The sequence below is a fragment of the Eretmochelys imbricata genome, chromosome 3 (genome assembly GCF_965152235.1).
Source record: "Eretmochelys imbricata isolate rEreImb1 chromosome 3, rEreImb1.hap1, whole genome shotgun sequence".
Taxonomy (NCBI): Eukaryota; Metazoa; Chordata; order Testudines; family Cheloniidae; genus Eretmochelys; species Eretmochelys imbricata.
The window spans coordinates 177,995,881-178,016,852 of record NC_135574.1 but is presented as its reverse complement, the minus strand read 5'-3'; the positions used below and the strand labels follow the sequence as shown (position 1 = coordinate 178,016,852).

At 39.8% G+C, this 20,972-nt stretch overlaps 1 protein-coding gene across 1 annotated transcript in view; it reads right to left on the bottom strand.

The window, feature by feature from the left end:
• Positions 1 to 20,972, bottom strand: part of PSME4 (proteasome activator subunit 4) — a 206,483-nt gene that overhangs the window by 182,282 nt on the left and 3,229 nt on the right. Inside the window, exons 2-3 of the mRNA XM_077813889.1 lie at positions 2,495 to 2,635; positions 1,780 to 1,896 (exon numbers count right to left, since the gene is read on the bottom strand). Coding sequence (XP_077670015.1) covers positions 1,780 to 1,896; positions 2,495 to 2,635 — 258 coding nt within the window. The remainder of the gene's footprint in view (positions 1 to 1,779; positions 1,897 to 2,494; positions 2,636 to 20,972) is intronic.

Below are 20,972 nucleotides of genomic sequence, written 5' to 3'. Positions count from 1 at the left end.
AACGGGGCAAATTGCATATAGTCAGTTTCACTAGGTGTTGGCAAATCCATAACTAATTACATTTTTTCCTCTGACCTTTTAGATATAGTAATCCTTTAGGTGTTACTTGAAAAAACAGTACATAAACTATTTTCAGAGAGAAGAGCAAATTTTTAAATTTGGCCATTTCCCTTTAATAGAATATTTTTTCAGACTATATATTAATTATCAGAAGATCTCAGAGGGAAGTCTCCCCTAATATAATTACACAAATAATTTGATTGTTTTCTCTTCATGACACACAGATCATAGGCAGGGTCCTTTTCGAAATTTATGAAAAAGTGTGTCTCATTTACAACTATCACTGATCAAAAACTTTTTTCCTATGAAAAATTTCAAATGAGAATTTTTAACTCAAAAGTAGAAAAATTTCAGTTCAAGCTGCAGTTTTTTGTCAAAAAGTTCTGAATTTGTTTTTCTTCCTTCCTCCCTCCCTCATTTCTTTTATTCCCCCCCACCTTTTTTTTTGGCCACTGAGTGCAATAAAATGATTATAATCTTGGGCTTTTCCTTCACTTTTTCCTCTCCATTTCCTTTTTGAACTCTAACTTTTCCAAAGTTGGAGAAATTTTTAATAGAAAAAATGAAATGTAACTGTGCCACTCACTAACTTTTCAAAAGTTGAGGTTAGTGTTTCCCATCGAAAAATGGGGTTTCCACAACATTAGCAGCACCTTCCTGAAAAATTTCAGCTAACTCTATTCTGCTTGTATGAATAGGAAATAATGGAAATTGGATAGAGAAAAATCAAAAAAATGTAACATAGGGACCTTTGAACCTTTATCTGACAAAGAAGAACGGAAAGTTCAATAGGTAGCCATAGATGGAGTTGTGAAGTCTGTGCACACTGCATGGCTGCAAAACAGGCAACAAGTTTATGATAGGACAGAGAGGTTAAAATGATCTGTATAGGCAATGGACTGATAAATACCAATTGTGCTTTATGTTTACTGTAAATACACAGACCTCTGTATGGGTGACGTCCAAATTTCAGGATTTGTGTATACATGAATTGAGAATGGTTTGCAATTTTTGAGTGTGGATACCAAGAAAACATTACATATTAATGTCCTCTATAACCACACTTCACACAGTGCATATTTGCTTTATGAAAAAGCAATGTGCGATTTAGACATTTTCAAAGTTTCTTTCCCCTTAAAAATAAAAGTTTTAGTAAACAAATTAACTTTGTAGAATAATTGCATTTGCCCACATTACTGTATTAGCATTTTTGATGTATAAATGAATATATAATCTTCCGCAACGGAAAACATTTGGTTTCTCTGTGTGTGACCCAGGCATTTTACATGTAAATTTCATATTTTGTGTCTGTGTAAGAGAGACACTTTTTTTCCCTAACTTGTTGTGAGATGGAATTAAACAAAGGATTTAAAAAAAAATTATCACTGAAGTTTATTAATTAGACTGTGGTCTATTTTCCCAATGGAAGAGGTTGAAGATCCATGACTTGACATACTTAAACCTGAACTTTATAGAGTACATGAAAAATAAAGAAATATCATAACAAATAATTATTCACTGTCAGAGGGATGTGCAAGATGATAGGTCTTTTTTTTTAACCTTTATTTCCATGAATGTATAAAAAGTCTAGATATATATTTGTTCATTTGCTATATATCAAGATCTAAATATTAAAAAATAATCTTCAACCACATTATCAGTGTTCTAAAGACCCCTTAAACCAAAGCAATTACTTCAATAAACTACAATAAAACTTACTTAGGAAACCAATTTAATCCAAGGTGTTCTGTTTTGGAATACAATATCCTCTCCAACATTTCATAAAGTGGTCTCCATGGTAACTCCAAATCATCTCTTGAAAGAAGTTCTTTTTTCCTAATTTAAGAAATGAAGTGCACTTCGGGATTAAACATTGTCCTTACCAGCACACAGCATACATTAGAATACCTAAAAACTGAACAGCAGAAAGTTATTTGAACGTACATTTGTCTTTTTTCCACATTATTGCTACTAATGGCATGCCAAACACTATTCATTTACAAGCATTCTTTTTGGGATTCAAGACATCCATAATGTCTCTACAAAAAAATTGCCAAGTGCAGTTATATCACTCATTAATAAATACTTTCAATGACATGTGACACACACATCTCTTAATTGTTCCTCTTAAACTTTAGTTCTCAGACCATATTATTTTTGGAGATCTCCATCTTCTTATAGGATTTCTATATCAAGAAAAGCAAAACTAACATAGGATATTTAGCTCTTTGATCAATATTGAAATCAAGCCTCAAAAAGGGACCGTTTTTCTCAAATTTCCCTCCATTATCAAAGATCTGTGCAGGGTAAGAGCAAGTGACGTAATTTGTACGGGGACAAACAATGCAGTTAACTATACTGTAGGCCAAGGATCAAATGTCCAATTTATGGATGTAAATATTTAAGTAGAAGAATGCTAGCAAAATGTACTTACTTTAACAGGTTTATCAACAGACGTGCAAATCCCTGCATCATGCTGATCTCCAGCTTTGGAATTGTTACCAACTCATACAGCAACTTGATAAAAAGCACATGATCATCTTTGCTAAATTTTCTCCCATATAGTCGGATATACCTATAAGGAAAACATGAGTCAGTGTTGTGCGCTGAGCATATTCATCCTGCCAAAGAACTGACCCCATCTAGGAACCTTACTGTTCAACCATGGAGGACCAAAGTAAAAACTACCCAAAAGTTTTAGCAGTAAGCACAAAGTCTGGTCAATATGCTAAGCAAAGAAAGAAGATCCTGATGAAGGCAACTAGCTGTGGAAAGGAAGGAACTGAGGCAGCTGAGGACCACATGACCCTTTATAATTCCTGTTCCAAGTGTTCGGTGCCAGACAAGGGCATTCATGCAGCCCCATTGGGCACTGCTTTTTCAGAAAGTTCCTGAAGCTCAGGAGCAGCAAGAGTTGTATCCCACAAGAGGAAATATGCATAGACCACCTCTAAGAATACCACATCATTCCAACAAGTTTCACCATTCCTATTTTATATATATTCCTGTAAAGAAATAATCTCTAAAAGTAAGAGCCAGTATGAGAATATTCATGGCCATCTGGAATGGATACATTCCAGAAGGTCATGGATACTGGCTCACTGAAGGGAGAGCAATCTAGGTAAAATGTCATCCTGCCACAGAAGAGTAAAATGCCCCAACCTCTCACTCAGAGAAGTTGATGACAAGTGCAATTTCTTGTATTTAATTAATATAAGGCAATTTACATTTGTTCTTCCTCCCACTCCTACAATGTCTATCTCCCTTATCCCCCCACCAACATTGGTATGATGGGCTGCAAGCATGTATCAGCATGGGCAATTACGATGGCCAAAGAGAACATGCGTTATTCTGCATGCGAGAGATAGTTAAGAGAACAAGTGAAAGTGTGACAGATGGTGGTGGAGTATGAACGGATGCACTTTCTCTGACTCATTCATGCTTACTTGCTTTCTCTACCCACTCACTAAGAAAGCAGAATGTGGGAAAGGAGTCCTAGGGGTCAGCAAGTGGGGGAGGGAGGTAAGGAAGTTCTTAGACTATTAAGAGAGAAATGGGAAGAAAAGCACGGAAGTACTCTCAGGTAGCTGGTAAGCAGCTGCTAGAAGCAAGAATGGATTGAAGGCTGTTCTGGCAGCAGAACACGAGGTCAGGGAGTAAGAAGGGTGTGAGGAAGCTGAAGGACTGTGGGATGGTAGTAGAGATGGTGTTGGAGGCTACATGGATAGGTAGCTGAGCTCTGGCAGTGCTGTTACTTGCTGAGTTAGCAGACAGGACTGACCGTCAGGCAACCACCTCCCAATGCCTCCCCCTAATGACAGGCCTGAGAGAGATGCAGCACTCAAACTGGGAGGAAGATCAAATCCAGAAACCACATTTTTCAGTTTATTTATTTTATACATTTGCACCTGTGATGATTTGGGGACGCTCCGTACAACTTATGAATTCTGGTTGATTTTAAATAGGATTTTATGAAGTTGTTGCTATGAAAAATGCTGTTCCATGGAATTCACCTCTAGCTATGCATATCCACCATAGGCTAACAGGACCTGGCAAGTACCCACAAGACAATGGACAGGATATAACTTTACCAACTGTGCTTTGACCAGACAATAGATATGCTAAGAAGGTTTGCTGGAGCTGAGCGAAGATACTTCCTCCTACTTGTGTGTAGGAAGGGGGGAAATGAAGATAGTGGAAAGTTACCAGGAGTAGGACAAAAAGGGAGAGGTGACAAACCAGGAATTTTAAAAAGTCTGGGAAGTAAGGGGAAGATGGAGAGAGACACAGGATGTGTGAGGTGCAGGAGAGAGGAAGAAAAATGGACCAACAAAAGTCACAGAAATTGAGCTGGGGAAGAAGGCTCTATATTTCAGAACTGAAGCCATGCACTGCAGCAGAAGGTCCCTGGATGTCCCAGATAATTAGGGCCCTACCAAATTCACAGTCCATTTTGGTAAATTTCACTGTCACAGGATTTTAAAACTCATAAATTTCATGATTTCAGCTATTTAAATCTGAAATGTCACGAAGCTGTAATTGTAGGAGTCCCGACCCAAAAAGGAGTTGGGGGGGGGTGTCGCAAGTGTATTGTAGGAGGGGTTGCAGTGCTGCTACCCTTACTTCTGCTCTGCTGCTGGTTGCGGCGCTGCTGTCAGAACTGGGTGGCCAAAGAGTGGCAGCTGCTGGTTGGGAGCCCAACTGTGAAAGCAGAGCTACTGCCAGCCGCAGTGTAGAACTAAGGATGGCATGGTATGGTATTGTCACACTAACTTCTGCACTACTACCTTCAGAGCTGGGCCCTTGGTCAGCAGCCACCAATCTCTGGCCACCCAGCTCTGAAGGCAGCAATGCAGAAGTAAGAGTGGCATGGTATGATTTTGCCACCCTTACTTCTGCACTGCTGCTGGTGGGATGCTGCCTTCAGAGCCGGGCGCCCGGCCAACAGCCACCACTCTCCCACTGCCTACCTCTGAAGGCAGCGCAGAAATAAGGGTGGCAATACTGCGACCCGCCCTAAAATAACATTGCAACCTCCCTGTAACTCCCTTTTGGGTCAGGACCCCCAATCTGAGAAACGCTGGTCTCCCCCCATGAAATCTGGTCTTTTATGTGCTTTTACTCTATTGTATACAGATTTCACGGTCCATGATGTGTTTTTCACGGCCGTGAATTTGGTAGGGCCCTACAGATAACTCTGACCGCAGCCCAAGAATGCCCCAGCGTGGTGATGAAACCAAGGCAGGGAAACATGTGAAGGAGTTTATTATTTTTGTACAGAGCTGTGTATGTCTCATGCTACTAAAGAACGAGCAAGAGGATTGTAACACCAAAGTTAAATCTATACGATGTATCCCTTGAAAAGGTAAACTGTGGGCCCAGACCACCACACAGCTGGAGTTCTGGGAGAGGACATGCTTAAAATACTGGGGAAAGATGAAGGGTTAGCACTGCTTCTAGGGCCTACACAGGGGGCCATATGGTCACAGCTCTCAGCAGGGGGTGCCAGATGGAGGATCTGCACCACAACTCATGGCCACAAATCCTAAGAGAATAGCAATGCACTCTGCTCAGACTCTGGAGCATAAAACACCCTGAGATTTAACAGCTGGATCCCTCATAGCAGTCTCGTGAATGGCCAAGAGGGGGTCCTCAGCTAGAGCTGTGAAAGCAGCACTTTGGCATATCTATTATCCCCATGTAGCCAGCCAGTTTGTCCTTTCATTTACATGGGCCTTCTACAAAGGAACAGGGGAGAGAAGGACATGGCAAAATATGATTGTAAAGTCTTGTCAAACCAACCTGATAGCTTTCTTTGAAAGGGTAACAAGCCTGGTGGATGGGGGGAAGCGGTAGACGTGGTATATCTTAACTTTAGTAAAGCTTTTGATACTATCTCACATGACCTTCTCATAAACGAACTAGGGGAATGCAACCTAGATTGATAAGGTGGGTGAAAAACTGGTTGGAAAGCCGTTCCCAGAGAGTATTTATCAGTGGTTCACAGTCACGCTGGAAGGGCATAACAAATTGGTCCCACAGGGATCAGTTCTGGGTCCAGTTCTCTTCAATATCTTCATCAACGATTTAAATGATGGCATAGAGAGCACACACAAAGTTTGTAGACAATACCAAGCTGGGCGGGGTTGCAAGTGCTTTGGAGGATAGGATTAGAATTCAAAATGATCTGGACAAACTGGAGAAATGATCTGAAGTAAATAGGATGAAATTCAATATGGACAAATGCAAAGTAGTCCACTTAGGAAGGAACAATCAGTTGCACACATGCAAAATGGGAAATGACTGCCTACGAAGGAGTACTGCGGAAAGGGACCTGGGGGTCACAGTGGACCATAAGCTAAATATGAGTCAACAGTGTAACACTGTTGCAAAAAAAAGCAAACATCATTCTGGGGTGTATTAGCAAGAGCGTTATAAACAAGACACAAGGAGTAATTCTTCTGCTCTACTCCGCGCTGATTAGGCCTCAACTGGAGTACTGTATCCAGTTCTGGGTGCCACATTTCAGGAAAAATTGTGGACAAATTGGACAGAGTCCAGAGGAGAGCAACAAAAATGATTGAAGAACTAGAAGACATGACCTATGAGGGAAGATTGAAAAAACTGGGGTTGTTTAGTCTGGAAAAGAGAAGCCTGAGACAGGGCATGATAGCAGTTTTCAAGTACATGAAAGGTTACAAGGAGGAGGGAGAATAATTGTTGTTCTTAACCTCTGAGGATAGGACAAGAAGCAATGGGCTTAAATTGCAGCAAGGAAGGTTTAGGTTGGACATTAGGAAAAACTTCCTGTCAGGGTGGTTAAGCACTAGCATAAATTGCCTACGGAGGTTGTGGAATCTCCATCACTGGAGATTTTTACGAGCAGGTTAGACAAACACCTGTCAGGGATGGTCTATATAATACTTAATCCTGCCATGAATGCAGGGGACTGGACTAGATAACCTCTCAAGGTCCCTTCCAGTCCTATGATCTCTGTTACATCCAGTGGTAATTTGGCAAATGAAAGAGTCACATAGTAGTGGGGAGGGCCAGAGGAGTAATACAGCGCGACACCTTCTTGAAGATCACTCCTCAAGTAAACAAAATCCTAATGAATACATTTTACAGAGACCTCTCCTTCTCAGCCATATACAAGAGGACAAGACACCTCTGTTCACCATATTCATGATTCAGGAGGTGGACCGAGAGTATAGTATGCACCCTCTCTTGCAGGCCAACATCCAATTCGATGCTAGCTTTCCCAAAGGGACTTGCAAAGGAAAGTTCCATGGAACACTATCAGCTACATTTGAAGTCTGTAAATTGAGTATCTGAGGAGCCAGTATGCATGCATATGGCAAGGTAGGGGAAAGGAAGGAGAGAGGGGAATAAACTCCAGACACAGAGGAATCCCTCCACATGCCTTCAATTCAAACATTGTATTACTCAGTTTCAAATCACTCAGGTTTTTGGCATGGCAAGCTATACAAGTGTTGCCACATTCTATTACAGAGACAGATCCCTCAGGTCTGCTAATCAGAATTTGTTAATATCCACCCAGTTTATGCCTTCACACTGTGCTTGAGATTTGGATCCCCTGAGTCCATATGTCATTAGTGTCCTTTCCTGATCCAATGGTAGGCTGCTACATAGTGCAATATTGTCTCTGCTGTCTCTCTCCTGGCTCATCACTTTTTCCCTTATCACTTTCTGATAAGAAGTTTTAGAGATTTCTGCAAGTTACTAAGAATTCTTTCGTCCACTCCCTCATATTTTGGACACTGGAGTATAAAATGCCCTCTGGCTCAATCCTTCTGTCACAACGGTTGAATAAATTACTCCTCTCTAGACTTGGTCTGTGTCTTGCACTTTCCATTTTCCCTCTCTAGATTACAATTATTGAGATTCTATTTGGCAAGAATCTGCCACAGGTTTTTCACATATCACTGTAGTGAAATAGTCTGCTAAGGAAAGTTCTATGCAGGGATCTGTAGCAGTCTAGTTTGTCGCTGATTTTGATATGTTATTCTGGTTTTTATTCTGGTCTAGCATCTTGAGCATTTTTTGCTTGCAGGAAGGGGGGTCATTTGCTCCACTGGTCACAAGTTTAACCTATTAGCCCTGCACGAGATAACTGTACAGGACTAGATCATGTTTTCATATGGATTTAAGTTTTGATTCGCTAGCGCTTTGCAGTAGAGGAAGTGTTACCACTTTAGCTAAGATTGCATCAGAAACTGTATGTACTTTTCTGAATGCTGATTAGTCTGGGAACAGACTGAACTATGCTGTGCCTATTGCAGCATCACCATACATCTGTCATTGCACAAAATTTAGCTTGATCTCCTTGTTTAACACAAGCTTTTATAAAGCTGCCTTTGGCTAACCTAGAAGTGACCTTTGAAATTTTTTAAAGAAAAGATTACTTGGTAACACAGAAGTCTCCCTCCGTCTTCCTCACAATAATATGGTAGCTAGACAGGACTTTTATCCTTTTCCCGTCCCACCACCAGTGAAACACAAACATAGGTACTGCAGAGGCATCATGGTAGGTATCTGCATCTCCAGCAACATAGACTCATCTTGCCTACACACAGAGGTTCCATCAGTTAATCTAAAATAGGTTTAAAAAAGCAATTTAAACCATATAAACCTCTGTGTGGCTACACTTCTGATTTAATCCTAGTAAGGGCTTGTCTACACTTGAAACATTACAGCAGCACAGCTGCAGCTGTGCCGCTGTAGTGCTCCAGTGTAAAAACTAACTACACAAATAGGAAGGGTTCTCCCATTGGCATAGGTAATCCACCTTCCTGAGAGGCAGTAGCTGGGTCAACAAAAGAACTCTTCCATCAACCTGCACACAGGGACTTAAGTTGACTTAACCGCATCAGGTAGTTGGGTCGATCTAATTTTTTATTGTAGACCAGGCTTAATTTTACTGACAAGAAAACCTGATACAAATCTGGTTTAAACCAAATTACATATCCACACAGGGGTTTGCACCAGTTTAACTAAAGAAATTTAAAAACACAGCTTTAGTTAAACTGTGTGTGTGTGTAGATAAACCAGGCCTCCCTTCAATCCCTCCTTAAATGGAATGATGCTACAAAACAAGATTGAGGACAAAAGGAGGGCTCAATTTAGTGGGCCACCTCACCCAAAAACTTGGGTGGGCAAAAGGATAAATATTGTTCAACAGAAGTTAAGCCTTGCTAATCTCCTTCTATAGTAACAAAAGCTTCTATAGCAAGCTTTATAAATAAAGAGCTGCCTCAACAAATATATACCATAGGTAATGTCTTAAGGCCAATCTACTTCATAAAAATAAACCATTTTTGGAGGAACAACTTGAAGTTTAAATCAGTTTTAAAGAGTGATTTAAAAGTAATTTTAAGGTACACCTGCCAATTTGTGGTATTACACATATTTTCCTTTTTTAAAAAAAATTTCTCTCCTGTTGAGAAGATCCACACATACAGAGAGAAATTCCTATTTAGTGAAAGAGTGAGACTGAATTTGAAAGTACTTACGTATAGTCAAAGTAAACAATCTGAAAAAAAAAATTTTCTCTAATCTTACAGTTACAGTAATTTTAGGTTTCAGTCAAAAGTAGATTTCTTAGTTGACAGCATCCCTTTAAATGTGTCTGTGGCCTCTACATTACACATATTTTCTCGAGTAACAAACTGCTGTAGTTTCAACTTTCTAAACTGAGATCTTTACCTGCACTATTGCTCTATTTCTCTCCTTGTCCAAGGAATTAAGTCTACCTTTGGCAGTAGAAACTCACGTGACCTATAACATGACTTCTGACATTAAGCAAATATTCTTTCCTCTTAAAATAGACTAGTCTCATTTCAGTGTCTACACTGCCACTTTCAGTGCTAAAACTTTAGTCGGTCAGGGGTGTGAAAAAACACCCTCCTGAGCGACAAAAGTTTTAGCACTGAAAAGTGCCAGTATTGACAGTGCTTTATTGCCGGGAGCCGTGCTCCCACCCCTCATTCAGGGTGGTTATTTTTTATCGCCGGGAGAGCCCTCCCCCGGCAATAAAGCGTGACTACACTGCCCACGTCACAGTGCTGCCGTGGCCGCACTGTAGTGTGGGCAGTGTGTGGGCAGTGTAGACATACCCTTAACCTCCCACAAATCTCAGAAGAGCAGCAGGCAAGGCTAGCCTCTCCCTTGCAATCAGAGGATATAACCAAGGCCATCAAGGAAATGAGTCCAGGCAAGACCTCCAGTCCTGATAGCCTACTAACAAAATTCTATCAAAGTCCCAAAGAACTGGCTCCTAACCTGTTATAATTTATGAAGATGCCCTAAAGAAAAGTACATTACTGCCTACTCTGAGGGAAGCCCTAATTACTGTACTACTTAAACCAAGTAACAATGTGCAAAAGTGTACTAGCTATAAATCCATCTCTTTAATCCAGGGGTTGTCAAACTTCATTGCACCGTGACCCCCTTCTGACAACAAAAATTATTTACACAACCCCAGGAGAGAGGACCAAATCTTAAACCCACCCAACCCCCACCGCCTCAGGCAGGGGGGCCAAAGTCCGAACCCCACCACCCCAGGGGGAGCTGAAGCCCCAAGGCTTCAACCACATGTGGAGGGCCTGTAACCTGAGCCCCATCACCCAGGACTGAAGCCGCCCGGCCCCAGGTGGTGGGGACTGGGCTTTGGCTTCAGTCCCAGGTCCCAGCAAGTCTAATGCCAGCCCTGGTGACCCCATTAAAATAGGGTCAAGACCCACAGTTCGAGAACTGCTGCCTTAATCAATACTGATATAAACATACTTTCAAAACTATTGGCTAAGATACCTGAAAAAGTAATGAGTGATAAGGTTCATCCCAACCAAGTGGGATTTACTAACAAAAAGCACAGTTCTGATAACAGGTTTCAGAGTAACAGCCGTGTTAGTTTGTATTCGCAAAAAGAAAAAGGAGTACTAGTGGCACCTTAGAGACTAACCAATCTATTTGATAACACACGTCAGTTGATCAATGTTATGGCATTCCACCAACATTCTAGAAATTCCCATGCAAGCATTTCACTCGATGCAGAGAAAGACTTTGACAGTGAACTGGAAATATCTGTTTCTTAGCCTGGATAAATTTGGGTTGGAGAAATCCTTTATTTCATGCATAAAGCTGTCATATTCCAATCCCAACTTTTGCATCCTAACAAATAGCACAAGACCCCCACTCTTTGATCTGTTTCAAGGAAATAGACAGGGATGCCCTCTCTCCCCTATCATTTTCAACTTAGCATTAGAACCATTTACAAGACTAATTAGGGAACACTAAGGTATTTCACGGATCAAATCAGGGTCTCAGGAGACAAAAATCCTTCTCTCCTAATATATTAAAAAAAAAATTCAGGTCAATCAATATCCTACAAACAATAAATAACTTTGCAAATTCTCTGGCTACAAGACAAATTGGGATACATCAGAAACAATGAAGATCCATTGGATTTAGCTGGAAGTGGCTCTTCTATAGGGACATTTAGATGGCAGCAGAAAACCTCAGATAGCTTGACATCCTGTTCCCTAACAAAATTAAAAACACAGTCAAGGTTAACCTAACCCTATTAATCATGCAGTTATCAAATGATTTAAATAGATGGTAGGCACTACCACTCTCCCTTTGGGGAAAAATGATCATTAAAATGAATGCCTTTCCCAGGTTCCTTTTCATGGTGACCTCCCTCCCACTCCATACTCCTCCCTTTTATTTTATTAAAATCGACAACATGTTCAGGTTCTTCTTGTGGGGTGCTGGTAACAAACTCAGAATCCCATTACAAAGATTACAGTTTTCTGTCAAAACAAGTGGTTTCAGGTTTCCCAGCTTTAAATTTTATCATCAGGCAACAATTCTTAGCCAACCACCACAGTGGCTCATTCCCTCAAGCTGTAGAGACCCAAACTGGCTCCACATGAAAGCAGAAATGGTTGCTCCTTTACTCTTTAACAAAGCGCAACAGTCGGATTATTACCAGATTCCCTAAAGAACAATTACCAACTACTGTGGCCACCAGAAATACAAGGCATATGCCTATTAAATTTAATAGTCACCCCCTTCTACATACCATGGCCTCTATCTGGAATAACTCGAAACTCTGTAAAGCAGGCAGCCCCATCATTTGGCCAGACTGGATTAGGAAAGGGATTCTGACCATCACTCAATTTATTGAAAATGATTCCTTCCTCCCTTTTACAATATTAAAAGAAAGGTTCAATCTAGAGACTACGAAGGAGTAGCAATATGTTTATGTTGGATATACCATCTCCCATCTGCTTGGCTCTAAAGCCTGTGCTACCCCTGACCCACCTAAAATGCTTTAATTTCTTACAATATTACCCAGATTGCCAAAACCTATGGCAACATTATATGCACACTTGGCCAGAAAATTTGAATTAAACATGGATTGCCTAAAAGAGAAATGGGAAGAGGAACTAGGCAAATTCTTCTCTGCTAACCAACAGAAACAAATTTTAGCCAATACTCCAAACTGTTCCTTGGGCACCTGTTTTAAGATTAATCCAGCAGAAAATCATATGGATGATGCACTGGACCACTCTCCAACTGTTCAAAACAGGTGCTGCTAAAACAGACAAATGTTGATGCTGTGATTCAGCAGGTGATAACTTAACCCATACACTCTGGGAATGCTCCTATACCCATATATTTTGGGCAGAACTTAACTGGAGAGTGAATTTTTTCCTATCAAATATAATTGTGTTACAAGCTAAACATGTAATCTTAAAGCTAATAGATGTTAACTGAATAAATCTGAAAGACTTCAGCTAAGCAGAGCACTAATAATTGCTAAAAGACTCATACTACATAAGAATGGCCATACTGGGTCAGACCAAAGGTCCATTTAGCTCAGTATTCTGTCTTCCGACAGTGGCCAATGCCAGGTGCTTCAGAGGTAATGAACAGAACTGATTTAAAAAACCAGAAGTCCAAAAAGCGACCAACAACTGAAGACTGGAGCACAGACATCGTAAGTTTGGCAACCATGACAACCATAACAGAAATACCTAAGAAAAATTCTCAGAGATATGGGATGCTTTCCTGCATGTATCTGAATGATCCTATTAAATGTATCCCTCACTTCCGCCTCCTCTCTCCCCACTTCCTTCCCTCCCAATTTCTATTCCCCTCCTCTGAATTTTGCTTCTATTCTTTATCTTAATTTTTCTTTAACTAGTTGGATTTTTATAAACTAACTTGGTTTGTAAATTGTGTAATACAAATAATTGATTTATATTTTAACCATATATATATATATATATATATATACAGATAGATAAAATTAAATGTTTCAAGTATAGGTCTGGTTGGGTAGCAAATGGTGAATATATTATGAGAAGTTTATGTATAGTTTATGTTTATTTTTTCTGTATATTTTTATAACATTTAATAAAAAGTTAATAGGAAAACAAATATTACATTCCATATTATCTACTACAAACAGCATACCAAACCTCATTTATTCCAGTCTGACTGTGTGTGCACGCTTAGATTTACCTCTTTTTGGCTTCTTTTGAGCAATTACAAAACAAACGTTCTGCAGGACACCACCCTGAAGAGTGCTTACGATGCACAATTTTGGCAAATAGAAGTGCTTCCTTCTATATACTGAGAAGAATATATAGCATTTCAGTAGGCTAACACTGAGAGACATGGGGGAGGGAATGGGTGAATCAATAAAAGCCAAAATATTTCCATTTGAGCTTTATGTACTTAAAAAAACACCACTAAAAGAAAAGCAATTAAAAGATATAATTTGGTTGGGCCTCAAGAAAACCAAATTTTATTCCGCATCTTTTGAGGAAAACTATACTTTGTTCAGCAATTTGTGTTTTTGTTTATATCCATGGAAAATTCAAGTTTTCCACAATTTATGATCATTCCAGTGGCCAGAAACCATCACCAACCAATCAACATCCCTTTGATTCCTGTGGTGGGATAGTGGGTTGGCCTGCATTTCATTTACCTCCTTCCCTCTCTGTGGTTAGGAAAACACACATGGAAATCCTGGCCTGATTTAAGCCAATGACAAGACTTCACCCTTGCTGTCTGGCAGCACGAGGAAGAAAAATGGGGAGAAGCTCTACAGCAGTGGTTCCCAAACTTGTCACAAAGGATGACTATAGAATCTGCAGCAGCCCTTCTGGACCCTCCCAGATAATTGTTAGGCCAGACACTGCAACACTGTTCCTTTTCATTCACTCACCTGTGTTTGTAGACACAGGTACAGTACATGGACTAATGAAGATATTTGTTTCCCTCACCAGCTCCAGTTCCACCCTGACTTAAAATTGCAGTGGGAACGTGGGGAGGCAGAATGTAATTACCTGAACTGGAACTTGGCTAGAAGACTAGAATTACCACCTCATTTCGAAAGTGCTTTAAGATTGCTGATGCTCACAAGGAGTCTGGACTTCTGTTTAACACCTCATGTGAAAGATGGCACCTCCAGCAGCACAGTGCCCCTACACACCAGGCTGGGACATGGGTTCCATTCAAATACTGCCCCAGTTGACAGTACTCGCTTCCTGAAGTCAGATAGGGTCACCGGATAAGGTGGTATGACTGCAGACCAGGAAAAAGTTTTGGGGTATTCAGTTGTACACCAGGGAGTTTGAGGTCTACAAAACAGGTCAAATGGGGCTGGAGAGTACAAGACCCATCAGAGAAGGATTTTACATATATCTATAGCAGTGGTTCCCAAACTTGTTCTGCCGCTTGTGTGGGGAAAGCCCCTGGCGGGCCGGGCTGGTTTGTTTACCTGCCGCGTCCGCAGGTTCAGCCAATCGCGGCTCCCAGTGGCCACGGTTTACTGCTCCAGGCCAATGGGAGCTGCTGGAAGTGGCAGCCAGTACATCCCTCGGCCCGTACTGCTTCCAGCAGTTCCCATTGGCCTGGAGCAGCAAACTGCGGTCACTTGGAGCCGTGATCGGCCGAACCTGTGGACGCGGCAGGTAAACAAACCGGCCCGGCCTGCCAGGGGCTTTCCCTGCACAAGCGGCGGAACAAGTTTGGGAACCACTGCTCTAGAGTCTTCTTTGAAAACTTCTAATTCTTGGTTAGAAGTGTCCTTTACAGCTATCCCATTCCATCTACTCCAAAGCAAACTGAATGAAAGAGGTGTTGCAGAGAATGGCCAAGAGGATTTGCAGTTGCTTGTATTCAAGCAACCCAACTCCTGTTAGTAAGATTACTAATTGTAATGAAGCCTGAAGGGCTCAGCAGATGAAACAGTTTTGGACTTCTGGAAGGAGGAGCTGGAGTCAGAAAGATGAGAAAGTAACTGAGGCACTAGGAATCTGAGAAAAAGGATAGCAGCTGGTCAGAATGGAGAGTCAATGCCTTTGTTAACACTCATGGCATTATAACGTAATAGAAAGACATTAACCAATTTCAGAAAAAATTTAACAGCAGTTTGTCAGTACTAAATGCTGTTCCTTTAAGAAACAGAAGGGGAAGAGAGTATAAGAACACACAAGTCTCCAGAGCATAACCATATCACTATGCACAGGAAGCAGAACTAGACAATGAAATGGCTTCTGTTTTTACAGCTTCAAAAAGACTTCTTTATGTAAGTGGAGAAAAAACAGATTGTTAAGCTTCTAATCATTCATCTTCAACTAATCCAACTGTGCATCAAGACACTAAAATATTTCCTCCTATGAAGGGGCTGAGCAACCTGCCCTCAGCAGCACTCTAAGATTAAGGAGCCAACACTAGTAACATCAACATGAAACTTTTAAAGCTTTCAAAGCACCCTAAAAATTGTCTCCACAGAAGAAACACAATATTACAGTTAATAAGGAGAGTGTGTACAGGACTTCATGAGTCCCACAGGATTCTTGGGAATCCACATTTGAGAAGGAGTATTTATTCATATGCAAGAAATATTAATCTGGAATTAAGGTAGTACGCACTCAGTACTGCCCTATTCTCCTTGTGCCTTTCCAGAACATTTGAGTTTAATTCCCAAAATTCAAATATTGGATAACCAGAAAATGTTCAAGTTAAAGTCCCCTGTAATGAAGGTTAACATTATGTGAAACAAATAGGCAGCTTTGGACAACCATAAAATACTGAGTTAAGTGACACTTCCCACACAACCTTAACTGCCCCATTCAATTCCTGCTTTAAGGAGTTCATCAGTGACATCACAGCACCTTACCCCTCCCTATGCCCTTGCCAGCCAGTTGCAATTATTCCTCAGATCAATGGTGCTGCACAGTGAAGGTCCACTGGACTGGACTGTATGATAAGGGGTTCTGATGTGGAGTTTAGTTGCGCACTGAAAACGGCAGGGTTAATTCTGTTACTTTTCCCATTCTTATTGCCATCCCCATGCAGGCAGTTAACTTTTACTCTGCACACAGTACAGTGTCACAGTAGCTCTCAAAGACCAAATTAAAAAAAAAAAAAAACCCACTCGTGTCATTATTCCTATGTGGTGTATACTAGTCCCTCATTTTACAGTTAGAGTACACGGCTTCCTCATTTTTATTTTTAGAAAATGTACTGTACTATCAAATACATATTCTGAACTATAGCAGAAAATTATCTGTATTAGAGAAAGGTGGAAGCTCTGCCATGGGTAAGACTGAGAACTGCTTTCACTTACTAAATTTAGTAACTCTTCTAAAATCCTCCAAGGTTTCCAATACAAATTTTTCATGTGTAGCAGAGGACAGTTCTGTCCAAATCTACAGTGATCCATAAAAGCAGTTTTTGAAATATGAGATGCAAAAATAAGTGTTAATCATGGTTTGTAAACCATTAAAAAAAATTAAGAGTTGTTTAAATTCTTCATGTGTACCTTTGAGTCCCAAGTTTTGCCCAGGAAAAACATGATTTCCTCACAAACAGAATAGGGAGTAAAGGCAAAGCTTATAATGAAATATGGATTGCAACCATATAGATAGATCTCCTACTGAGTGGATGTACATTCATTTTAATTTTGTGCAACCTGTAATTCAAAAACAGCTGAATCACATTTTTCATCCATTGGCATCTTCCTGCATTCTGAAATAAATCTGTTGCTACTCACAACAATAATTACCTCAGCGACACAAAACTACGTTGCTAGGAACAAATCTTGGTCCTTTAGCTCCAAAAATATAGGCATCTACCTCTACTAAGTTATAGAAAGGACCATATGTCCTTCCTAAGCTGTACCAGCCACCAGAGAATAAACTTTTTGTCGTAACAATTACAATAAGAACACTAATAACTTGTTTAATTTAATTACAATCTATATTAGTTAAATAAAGAATATGCACACATTTTCAATGAGATATTACAATGTGAAAAAACTGATGTGGTACTAGCAAACTTTTTTTGAGCTAGAAACAGACACTAGTCAACATTTTTAGATCAGGATAATTTTGTGATGACTTGTAACTTTAAAAAAAAAGTGTTCTCAAATTGACTATAAACTTTTCAAAAAGATTCTCTTTTGCTTTCAGAATAAACCTGGCAATTTTCAGGACAAATTAATTTGCTAGCCAAAGTTGAAAGGGCATTAAAAATAGGAGTTTATAATGGAACCTAGTCACAAATTTATACCCCAATCCTTCAAACACTTAAGTATAATTTTACTCTTATTAGTCCCATTGAAGTCAATGGGACTACTCACATGAGTAAAGTAATTGCAGGATTGATGTCTTAATGGAAGAGAGAATTCTCTCTCTTTATAGGATGCATACATAGTACAATTAAAGAGTCCATTTACTTCACTGGAAATTTTGAGCGTACAAGGAATGCAGCATCAAGCCCAAATGCATTTAAAAAGGGACCTGAAAGGCATTTTACCTGATGAGATCTGATTTCAGCATTTTGTGTTTCTTCTAAACAATTGATGACATCATGGACATCTGAAACAGCTGCATTTCCAACACACCCTGTGTATTAGTGATGTTCTCAGCTGTTGCAATATGCAGTAAACAAGATCCAAGACGCAGTTGTCAGCAAGAACTGAAGTAGCAACTGATTTTCAATTATTTCAATTGAAAATGTATTTAGGTCTGATCTTGTACTCCTTGTGTACCCCAAACACTACATACACACACAAACACTTAAAAATATGTGTATAAATATACATAATAAATATTTTATATGTCTGTATGTAGTAAGTGCATAAATACTTTTTATTTACTCTACTGTTCATTGCTTCTTTTGTTTTCTGTATAGTTAATTACTTTATGAAATATTATGAGAATACAACATTTGAAATTTGGATATCTGCAATAAAACTAAACAATAATTTTACCATCCTGAAGATTCTGCCTTTTTTCTGGTTTTGGTTATAGAAAAGTAAGTTCATACAGAAAACCAGTGTGTAACTTATGTAGGTCAGTTGGAGAGGGAATAAAGAGTTGACTTCCACTTCTCCCCCAGTATTTTTTTTAAAAAAACGTGTTCCGAGATCATTGCAGTGCATTATAGTACCACAGAAATCTTGGGATTAACTAAAGGGCATTTTTTACCCCTTCAGTAGAAACAGCCAAGCTGCATCACACACACAGTGAATTCAATCTTCAAAGAGGAAGTGACAAAACATACTAGTCCTGTCCCTTTTGTGATTCAGAGAGCAGCACAGAAATTATTCTAGATGGAATGCACTTACTGCCCTACTGACTAAACTGTTACAGTAGTTGCAGTTTACAGTATATCATCTAATGGTTAGTTCAACATACACACTGTCAAACTGCAAAGAGCCTAACTCCAGCAGATGAGCTGCCAAAGTCACCCTACTTTCAGAGGCAGTCCTTCCTCTCAGCCACTGACAAATGCCACAACATGTTTTGACAGCATTAGCATATGAACCTCTGCCATAAGACTAAAAACAACAGGCATCACTGTAAACAGTATGAGTTAGCAGATGGCTAGGGGAAAAACAGTACCAATCAAGTTCAAAATGTCTCATAATGCAGTCATGTAATGCTATCCAAGAATAGTCTTTGGTAAACACAAGGTCACTTGCACTGATATTAGTCAAAACCAGATTTTAATTACCACATATGTATTAAATTCCCAACAAGTGTTCAAAAATACTATTTTTCCTTTTTTTAATTACATAGGTGAAAAGCCACTTTACAATAAATTTAGGAACCAGACCACCAAATGCAGTCGTCACAGATCTCTAAGAAACTGACTTACTCATTAGTCTCAGTTATGTAGCAAATGTCATTGCTATAGAGATGCAGAGTGCTTAGCAAAGACAAAATGTTATTCATATGGACGTGATACACTGATTAGAGGACTGCAGGAGTCACCATGTAAAAATGGCATCATATGACATGGTCAGGCAGAAGAGATCATTAGAAAATATAAAACTGGCTATGTTTTTTAAAATGTATTTACACATTTCTATAATGCCCAAAACACCTCCAACTTTCATCGACACCAGGAAATTTTAGAAAAAATTCCCACTGGTGTTACCACCAGAACCATCATTAGCACCAGTGGGAACCTAATATAGACTAGGGTCTGGCAGCTCTGTTTTTAACCATTGTAAGGCTTTGTTAACACAATGGCAAAAATGCTAGTAAATGCCAGAACCTAATCTATGCTATTGCTCCCACCAGTACAGAATCAGGGGGAGTACTGATGCAATTTTTGTTAATGGACTGTTTTATAATACTTAAATACTGCACCTACAAATATGTTTGCTATGGAGAAGGGACTGTTAAATTCCAATTTTGAACTATGCCCTTTTGGAAAGGCAGCATTTCAGTACTTTTGATGTTCATGAGATATACTGGTTTGAAAACACTGGAAACTGAATTTCAACAGTGTAGCTACAATATGGCTAACAGAAGGGCAAGCTTACCCAGAAAGCTCTGCCACCTCTGGGTGGAAAGATATGTTTCATTTCCATGCCCATTCAGACCTTGGACTGTGAATAACAAAAAGAGGCCCCCGTTTTGATGTGTGTGTAGTGAAACTGGACTGAACCCATAAACTCATTTTACATAATCCAAACATCCATCACTTGGTAACAATAGTTTTTTGTCATCATGAACCTAGGATAAATTAATATGGGAGTTTTTTCAAAAGCACCTAAGGCTGACATTTTCAAGGGACTCAGGGAATTAGGCACTTAAACCCTCTTGAATTTCTAGAGGATTTGGGTGCCTAGCTCTTTTAGGAGCCTTTGAAAAATCTCAGCTTGAGGCACCTTTTGAAACTCCCACTCAAGACCCAGCAACCTGGATGTAAAAGGGACCTGGTAATGGAATATGGAGCCTGAGCAACCCATCTGACCCAAATGGTTTTATTAACTGTGGGTCCAAAGGATAAAATCTCTTAAAACTTGTTTCCCTCTCAATACTGCAAAATGGTTACAAATTGAATCCATTTCTTTAACAAGGAAAAGGTGAGAGAGGAAGCAGGTTTTCACATCCCACGTAAATATACAAAATGAATAGTTTCCCAATAGACAAAGATGCCTTTACCAATGAAACATCCCCCTTTGCCCTTACTTCTTATTCCAAAGTACATTTTGACTGTTTTGTATCATTCATGGTGACGATACATTTGCAGAGACAAAGAGTATTTTGTGCCAGAAAAGAGACTGAGGTTAAGCTCAACAAGTTACTCACCGGGTCTGTTACATATTCCAGAGTCTAATTCAGTTTCCCTGAAACATAACCGCTCTTTGGAAAGTAGAACTACTGCCCTATCACAGTCTACTCTCCCCACAAAGTATACACAGATGCGCAAGAAGAAACCACTGAACAAAAACCTGTGTGCTACCTTTGGCAGCAATGACCAGTACAAACTTATTCCTGGGAGAGATGGAGCAGTCATGTATAGTTTCTGGCTAAATAAGTGAAGGCTTAGTGAGTAACTACCTTCTTTAA